The following is a 9,814-nucleotide window of genomic DNA, read 5'->3' on the forward strand; positions in this document are numbered from 1 at the left end:
TCCAGGAACTGGTTAAAAAGTGAGCATAAGAAACATCAAATTACTGCCTGTGCAACATGTATTCAGTTCTCCTGAGTACATGCATTATGATACTATCTTCAATTACGCACTTGAACAATTTTTAATCACAGGACTTTTAGCCCGTGCAGTGGTTCACTACCCCTTTTTCTGCAGAAGTTAAAGCAGCACAACAGGGAATTTAAAAAGAGAAAAGACCATCCATTGCTAAGACAGCTGAATGCTCTCCAGAATTAGATTTCCTTTCCTATCACAAAATTAACGCTTACACCACATCCCCTCTTAAGTTCAAGCTGGGTATGCATTTTCTGCACGCTGAATTGGAAATGTCTGGAAGGTACGTCAGAATAATGTCATGTGAACAGGTACTGATACAACGGACACTCATTCCTTGAAATTAGAATGGAAATACAACCACCTCTCACAGAGGCCGCTGTGATGATTTAAAAAAGAGAAAGAAGTTATTGTGTATCCTACACTTACACAAGCTCTGCAGAAAGTTCAACAGGAAAATTAATGAGCAAGACTGCATGCTCACTGGTGCTAAGGAAGGAAGAAAGTGTGTACTTAACGCAAGGAGGGCAGAACTAAAGTTTGGTCTGCTCTTCATTCTTCCTTTCTTTTTCTGCATTTAATGCAATTTGGCAGATTATAATCACAGAAATACATTTTGAAGTTGTGTTTTAAATTCATAAACCTCACTGATAAGAGACTGATGTTTCTGTTTTATGAAAGGAGTACGGCCCATTGTGTATTCCTACAGTTATCTCCAAATTCCACATGTACGAAAGCCAATCCACTCAGTTTTGTTTTTTTTTTCCCTGTAACAAGCTTGCCATCTGCTTCATTTCCAAGACCCGGGCCACCCAAGCATATTCAACAAGTCCTACTACACCCCTTATTATCAGTAACTCCATGTGACCATGCAGATTGGAGAATCCAGAGTTAAGAGATCCTCTTATTTCTGTTTAAGATCTTTCAAGTGAAACAGCGTTGATGACTTTGTGTGATCAAAACTGTTTTCGAATCGAGGTATGCCAAGCAAAGTTTATCTGGAATTAAACAAATACTTCATATCTGAAAAAATCCTTACAAAATACCTCTACTCACCAGTTACATTTCTTCCGTAGTTGGTGTCAGAACTGGCATGCTATTCAGTTCCACGATAAAGAATAACTGAACCTGGAATGCTCCTATAGCCTAGCAAGCTCTTTCCGACTTCTCTGCTCCTTCCAAAGTACTGCATAAACGTACAATCAGGAAAAGAAAGGTCTTGACACTTCTGGCTGAGGAAACGTGCAAGATGAGCAGGTGCCATGAAGGATTCAACATGTCCAAGTATTTCAGGTTTGATTTGCAAATCTGTTCTTCAGCTTTTGCTATTTGTTTGTCTAGAATCAATGTATCATGCCCTCCACAAAAAAGATGATTACTAAAATCCAGTGGTTTTATAATGGGATCAACTACAACTGTCCCTTGGTTTAACAGCAATTCTTTCTCAATTAATGCCTTCCAAGCATTATCACATTCAATAGGTAAATAATCCAAACTCATGATATGCCAGTTTTGTTGTTATTTTCAAGATAGAATTTTATTATTTTACAGAGATCTACTTGGACACATTTCTCAACAGCATTCTTAGACTTTGAAGTGTGCTGTAAGTTCTTTGCTTTTTCATGGTGGGGGAACAAAAAAACCCCATACCTGGGTTTAATTACAGAGGAAAAATTTAAGTGTTCAAAATCTTTTATGCTTCCAGCATCCCTAAAATAGCATCCAGTTTTCTTTTGAAGCGCAAGTCATCTTTATTTTCAAATTTATTTCCATTATAAGAACGAAAGCCATGCTCCTCTTGGACATGGACGGATCTAAATTTAACCTTTACCTTCAGTGCTTGGAATCTCTCCATGGTAATGGCAGATTTTCAACAATATTCCAGTGATCAGGTCTGTGGAGCTTATCTCCTCCCTCCTCCCACCCCAGCCCTTTAATCTTACTGAAGGAAATTAGAAAGAAAGTTGTCTTACCGATAACTCCAAGGTTAATGTCCCTTGCGAACCCCACCTAGCAAGTCGACATCATGACATGTCAGGTCAGCCTCAACCACGCTTCCCTGATAGTCAGGTAAAAGGAAGGAGTTAAAATACAAAATTGACACTTGCAGATTTCTGGACATCAGAAAATGTGATGCAATATATTCTGAACTGTCTTTCAGAGCTTCTGGTAACCTCCAAGTTGTTAAAACATTTCTTCAGAGGGATTTTCCTGTTCTAAAATTTCAAAAGTTCCTGATCAATAACCAAATAGTGTAGAACCACCTTGATGATTTTGTTTGAATGAGAACAAAAGCTTAAGATTTCCCTTTAACACGAATGATTTCCCCCCCCCCTACTCTACACATTTTATCAACTAATATATGCTCAACTTAGCCACTCTGGGTTTCAAAGGATATTTTAAGCCAATAGACTACAACAGCTTCATTCAAATTCTAAGTTAACAGAAGCTCTAGCTTTTTTTCTTTTTTTATTTAGAAAAAACCAGGAAACACAACTTGGTACACTCTTTCTATAAGGCTCTGATCTACTTAAGTAGTTCATGTGAATGACAGAATTCAATCTGGCAAACCTTCATCATACAAGCAATCCTTAATCACACAAGTACTCCAACTCAAGTCATGCACGACCATGACAGATTTGTAGGATAGGGTCCTTGCTGTTCTACATATGGGCCACCATCATTTTTGGATAACAATTAAGTCTTGCTGAAAATACACACATCTGCATTACAGTCTACAGGTCTAGGTGCCAAACATGTTCTACTGAGAGGTTTAAGACTTTTTGCTCAATACTTCACATCTATTTTTCTGCTAGCCTTATAATAAGAGTGCTTCTGTATTTTTTTTTTCTGTGTAGTTCAAAATACAGAAATGGGCTTCACGTCCAAATGCAGGGGGGACAAAAAGTGGTCAGGTTTTTATACAGTCACCAAAATAATGCGGTGATCTTCTACTTAAGAGTTTATTTTGAAAAGGTTTAAGCAATGCAGTTGTCATTCTTTCTAATAATTAGACTACAGCAGCTGAGTCCTGATAATAAACAATTGCTATAAAAAAATTAAACCTTTAATGCTTTGAAAAAAATGCAGACTATGTTTAATGAACTAATAAAATTAAAAGCTGAGTTTAGTAAACTGATTTTGCTAATAATGTGAAATAAGTCTATAACAACACAACAGCTGTAAAAATCTTTTGCTCAAGTTTTGGAATTGCTAGGTATCTGGCAACCTACTTATTTTTAAGTCAAACACCTTATCAATACAGACATTTAAGCAACTGCTATAAATGAGTGATCAAATGATTATTAAAATCCCATTTCATGGCTCCTCCTCCAACGCCAGCAGGACACTTGTAAGAGTTTAATATTGGTTTGCAAGTTGAATTTCATTTTCAACATATTCTACAAGAGGATTTTTGCTAAATTATATATAAGAAATGATCAAAACAGGTGCACGAGAGTAAGTTTAAATTTATTTTTTGTTTTGACTATGTATCAAAATTGTGCTGAGATGATGTGCAAAATTCTTCCCTTGAGTATCTGTCATCAGGCATGGTAGATTTTTCCACTGTGCTACAGTATCTTTGTTCAGTATTTTTTTTTTTCTCAATAATTTTGTTAAGTTCTTCAAGTTCAGTATACACCACTACTCAAGTAAGCTGTAGTACGCGTTATCTTTAAGGGTTCAGTAAAGCACTGCTGCAAATTTAAATGGTGAATCTGAGTATCCATAAATCATGTAAATCAAAGAACTTGGTATATCTTGTAAATATAAACTTCTACTGGTTTTAATTTTCAATTATTAAACTTATTAAACTTCTCATATTCAATAAAAATATTAGGATAAATGGTGATTTGGGCAGAAATAAATACAAGATGCAGCTTTACAATTCTCGAGGAAGACAATTTTAGCATTTTTGTTCCTTAATTGTTTTGTAAACATTATAAATGAAGTGTTTCACTTCCTCCCCACCCCACCCCCCGTAAGCATGCACTGGCACTTCACCTCTTCTGGGTTAACACTTGAAACATGCAGTACGTGAATGCTATCTTTCTTCCAGGATGGAGAGTACTTAAAATTTGATTCCAATTAAGCTCCCTTGTACCAGATCCCCTTATGTAATGATTACTGAAAAGCAAATACGTATTGGGACTACAGGGTTCTGCTCAATGCCACAAAAAGCGATATATAATTACTATAAAGTCATACTGATAGGACAGCAAACCCTTGTATTAAAACAAAATTACAAGCCAGATCCCTACCACAAGCAAAAGCCTGAAACATATACTCAGGCAATACCCCTCTGACTTCACTGCTCAAGTAAGGAACAGAGAGGACAGGATTTGGCCCCATTAACTTTATGAAGTTAAAAAAAAGAAAAAAGAACAAAAAGGGCTTTAACATACTAAATACTAATTTTGAAAATCACTTTAAATTATTTATGACCAATTCTATTAATTTGACAGGAAGAGCCTGACACAGGGGCAAACACATTTTTGAGAACCAGATATACACCCTCACCTCAGTTCAGGTCAAAACTCAAACCATGCAATTAAATAACCAGACCCACAACAATAAAGCGTGGGAAGGCTCATCTTTGTTTACATTCTGACATAATACACTTGAGAGACACCAGACAGGAATAGAAGACAAAGGGAGGAGTATGACCACTGAAGTTTAACTTCCTCAATAGTCTGTGTTTAGAATGCTGTAAATCAAGTATGAGCAATGTATTTGATTTGGATATTTAGAGGTCCAGCAATAGTTTTCTTTAGAGAAAGTTTAAATCCTTTTGTTTCTCTCTTTTCTTGAGAAGCAAATGTTCTTCATTGGGGTACAGAATGGCTCAGATGCAACAGAAGAGTAATGTCATGACTTGCCAGTTAAAATTGACATCTGGGAATGTCCAAGACAAGGGTCAAAGCAACACATAATACCCCAATAATGTAGCTAGTAATGCCCCCAAAAGATATTACGGTTTTTTTTTTTAAACAGCCTTTATTACAAGGCATGAGAATTCTAAGGCAAATTGTTCATCATGGCAGAACATCAAATTAAAATGTCAAGACAGAAATAAGCAGAATATGCAGAGTATGTTTGTGTTATCTGTAGCAAGAAGTTAGTTTACTGTGCCACAGCACCTAATTTATAATTCTCATCCCTAGTCAAATAATATTATCTTAAATTAGACTAAGATGCTTGACATCAAAACCATTTCCCTATGTTTGTACGCTGAATAATACAATATAGCTGGATCCTAACAGAATAGCCTCTAGAGGGACTCCACAGTACATAATAAAAAGGAACAAAATTAACACCATTGTAGGCTCTGCTTCCTTCTCCACATTACATTAGAAAATTATACTTAAATTAGATCTCCGTGAATATTTGGATACATTTCAACACTTTTTAAAAGAAAAAAAAAAGTTTCAGAATTAGATGCTGGTAAGTTATTGAACAGCAATTAAACAAAGAGTGCCCTTTGGGCTATCTGTAATTTCTCCTAGTTTTCAGTCTGATGTCCACAGTGCTACATGTTGGAAAGCACAAGAAATTTTGCATGAATTTGATCACTCACATAGGCAGTTATACTTTGAAAACAATGTTTTTCGCAAGAATTACCAATGAAATAATGTTTTAGGACACAATTGAATTTGAAATAGGTAATGTTTTGAATAGATTTTTGAGTTTTATTGAAATCTTACATGAACAAGAAATTGGAAATACAATCACATCAAGGAACAAATTGCCACGGCTTTGACGTTTTAAGCCAAACAAATTTTGTAGGGCAGATTTTCAAAAAGGTGTGAAGTTATAACAATTTAAAAACACAGTTAACCTACTTCTAGGAATGCAAAACATACAATCATGTTATTTTCAATACAAGAAAACTTAATTTGTTGTAATTTCTTAAAACTACTAAGACAAAGCACTAGCTTTTACTTTTATGTACAGCATACTCCTATGTAGTCTATCCCAAATCCAAAAAAAAAAAAAAAAAAAAAAAACGGCCCTGTCCGAAACCAGAGGTTCTGCAAAATCATGATTGAACAGTGTGCCATTCCTGCTTTTAAACTGCTAAAATGAAGCCTAAAATGATAAAAGCATTGAAACCCCATGTGGAGTTCAGGAATTCTGCAAGCCCAGTAATGTCCAAGTGCGTTTATGAAAAAAAGAAAACTAAGAGACTCGAGTATATACACAATAGAGTGATTCTTCAGCCCAATACAAATGGCAGCCAATCGCTACTGAAGGATGAAACATTAAGCCAATTTTGTTTTGAAGGATGTAGAGCTATAGCCAATTCTATGTTTCCAATATTCTCAATCCCTCCTCACTTGTCTACTTCCACTGTTGCCCATAAGTATCCTGATAAAATTCCTGGTTGTCATTATTGTAACCATAGTTACCGGCATAGTCACCACCTTGCTGGAGCGGCTGTTGAGCGATGGGTTGGGAGCCCCAGTTCTGCTGGTTGTTGGTCTGACGGCGCTTGGAATCAGGTTGGTTGTACCCATCTGCCTTTCTCTTGCCTCCTACGTTGCCCCCACGGTTGCCCCTGGCTCCACGAGCACCACGTCCTCTCTGCTGCTGTGCAGGACCCCCTCTCCCACCCCTGGCTCCTCTTGGCGGTCCCATGGGTGCCCCCCTCTGTGAATAGCCAGCTCTACCTCTTGGTGGTGGTGCTCCCCGCCCCCTAGGTGGTGGAGGGGCACCTCTCCCACCCCTTCCTCCTCCTCCTCTTCCTCTTATAGCATAGCCATCATCATAGCCGTAATAGGGATCTTCATAGCCACCACGGTAGTCATGATAGTCATAACCATAATAATCATCATAATAATCTTCATAGCCATAGTAATCTGGGGGATAGCCATATCCACCTCTCCCTCCACGGCCTCTGCCTCTAATAGGAGGTGGCATGCGAGGTGGAGGGTAGTAATAATAGTCTTCATACCTATTAAGAAAAAGAAACATGCAATTATTTATCTTCAAAAGTCTCCCAAAATAAAGTCTAAATTTCCCCTTGTTGATTAACAATACACAACATGGAGAAAAAAAAGTCATTCAGGTTTTTCTGAACTAGCTCATATTTTACAGCAGAACTTCATTCTGCAGTATTACAGTAGTGCAAGAATGAACACTCACGCAGTACTTCTGGAGGCCTGTCTGGCAGCCTGACGTTCTTTCCTTTTCTTATCCGGTGGCTTTGCTAACACTATTTCAATTTCTTCCCCTTCTATCTCTTTCCCATTCATTTCATTCATAGCCTGTACAAAAATTAGAAGAGAAACATCTAAAAATTTGTTTCCATTCAAAAGGAAATGAAAACTTACTGAAAGAAACCAGATGGTTGGGCTGCTCCAGGCTGAACTATGCCATGTGCTTCATTTCTGTGCTACTTAAACAGAATGTTACATATTATTCTTTTAAGTCCCACTTTATTCACCAGTTACAGTGAAGCAGCATTTAAAAAAAATATTATCTTTATATCATAAGGTAAAAGAATAGGATTAAAACATACTGAGCATTATTTAAAAAAAAAAAAATCAGACACACCACCATCACTTTTTATGTTCCTATATCCCCTACAAATGTTTCAGAAATACATTGACAGAAGTTCTCACTACTCACACTGACACGAAGACCACTCACTGTACTTGTAAGCCAGGTAGAGCACACGCACACAAGAGAGAGTATTTTTATATTTGCACTTCCTAGCTAGTTGAATGTGCTACATGAGTGCCTCTGAGGAAATCAAGTATTTCTGAGGGGACATACTTAAGGGGGGGAAAAAAAAAAAAAAAAATTAGTGAAACTTGGTGATCTCAGCAAGTGAGGCAAGAATCCTCCAGAAAAGTAATGTATAATTTGTAATTATCAAATACACGCACAAAGAGAACTTAATATACACACACGAAGTACGATTAGGACTACACCCCCCCAATTCTTTACCTGGGGCTATCTGCTTTGCATTTAACATTTCTGGGTATTAATATTTGCATTAACAAAGACTTTAGATGTCTGTACAGCTACACGCCTCAAGAACATTAGAGATCATGTCGATTATTGAGGAAGGTATGAAAGTAAGTAGATAGTGGAATCAATGAGCCAATTCCATGGATTAATATCACAATAATGCTTTCATTAAAAAACAAACACCACACCCGTACACAAAAATGTCTCACAAAATTCATAAACCAATTTAGTGGCCATAAATCAGTCACATGGGGCAGATGTGGTAGTATTCCAGCTTGTTTCAGAGAAGATGAGCATTAGAGATGCTCTGCTGTACTGCATTTGTTCTATCTTTTCTCATCCACTACAAGTTTTCAGTTGCTAACATCTAACAGAGCATTTAGAAGTAAGGTCAACTAGAAAGGGACTGGAGAGTGTTTAAAGACATACTACAATAAAACATGTCAGGAGGTGTTGTTGACTTACCCCTTCTGTCAACAACCTCTTACCCTCTCTTTGACATGGGTCTAAACCTATCCAAACTGACTTCAACTTCATTAAATATGAGTGACCTTCATCCTAAAGCCAAACTCAAGAGTATTCTAAACCCTATTTCAGTGGGTAGGAAAATTGTAAGCAATTAAATGGTTATAAAACGATTAATAAGGTTGAGTAAAGAGCCTTTGAATTGTCTATGTAGCCACATACAATGACATACAATATACTTGCTCAAGACTCCCAGGTGCAAAACACTTCCTCTCCTCCTTCTTCCCCCATAAACTATGGATTTAAAAAACAGATGGAGTAATTTCTATAGAATTCAATCCACTGAAGTACAAACAGCAGAGATTAATGATCTTCTCAACTGCTCTTAGATACAAAGGAAAACACCTTTGAAGCTTACAATAATGACCTCCAATGTTTAAGTCGTCATTTAGAAGAAACCTTCTAGGAAGCATGTAGAGTTAAAAATAGGTAATGCATTAAGGGGAGTTGCAAGTGCCATTCTTCTCCCCTTCACAAGGCATTTTTTGAATTACCTTGCAATTTCTGTTCAATACTTTTGTCACTCCAAAACTACACACAGCCTTTAAATAGGGGTCTTCAAGAGACAACTGATACCTTCTGTCAGTGTTTCCTCAGAAAAATTGTCTAGGTTGATCTTTTTTTTTTTCCTCTTCTCTAGACTCTCCTGCATTGGTCTATACCTCTTTTCCAGTCTACTTGTTAACTTGCTACAGTTTTGTCCTTTGCAAGTTTCACATCCTCCTAGCTACTGAAATCATAGGAACAAAATTATTAGTGTTAAATTTCTCACAATGGGAACCTTATTAAACGGGCTCTACAAATCGTCTTATCTAGATATTTACTGTAAAGAAATTTCTTAAAACCATTTGTACAACATTAACTCCTCACATCAATTTAGCTAGGAAAGAACAATCAACCTACCTTCACTGCTGCACCTCTGTCCTCAAAATGAACAAAAGCATAATCCTTCAACTTCTTTACTCTTTCCAGCTTTCCAAATTCAGAAAAGGATTTCTCAAGAATTTCTTCTGTCACAGTAGTGGCCAAGTTTCTCACAAATAAAACTTTCACCTGGTGAAAAAATGAGAATGAAAGCTGTAATCTTTAAAAGTCAAACCTCAAAGCAATCTAACAAACTAGTAAGATGTTATTCCCGTCTTCTCTGTGTTAAGAAATTTTGGGTAACCTTATAAATTCCGTACCTGTTTCAAAAAAAAAAAAAAAAAAAAAAAAAAAAGAGAGCGAGCCCTTTATATAC

At 36.7% G+C, this 9,814-nt stretch overlaps 1 protein-coding gene across 1 annotated transcript in view; it reads right to left on the reverse strand.

Moving 5' to 3' along the window:
• Window positions 1–2,400: 2,400 nt before the first annotated feature.
• The window catches only part of HNRNPR (heterogeneous nuclear ribonucleoprotein R), a 23,303-nt gene continuing 15,889 nt past the window's right edge, over window positions 2,401–9,814 (reverse strand). Inside the window, exons 8-10 of the mRNA XM_009286642.1 lie at window positions 9,478–9,627; window positions 7,219–7,340; window positions 2,401–7,027 (exon numbers count right to left, since the gene is read on the reverse strand). Coding sequence (XP_009284917.1) covers window positions 6,415–7,027; window positions 7,219–7,340; window positions 9,478–9,627 — 885 coding nt within the window. The 3' untranslated portion in view covers window positions 2,401–6,414. The remainder of the gene's footprint in view (window positions 7,028–7,218; window positions 7,341–9,477; window positions 9,628–9,814) is intronic.

Source organism: Aptenodytes forsteri, unplaced genomic scaffold (genome assembly GCF_000699145.1).
Source record: "Aptenodytes forsteri isolate BGI_AS27 unplaced genomic scaffold, ASM69914v1 Scaffold40, whole genome shotgun sequence".
Taxonomy (NCBI): domain Eukaryota; kingdom Metazoa; phylum Chordata; class Aves; order Sphenisciformes; family Spheniscidae; genus Aptenodytes; species Aptenodytes forsteri.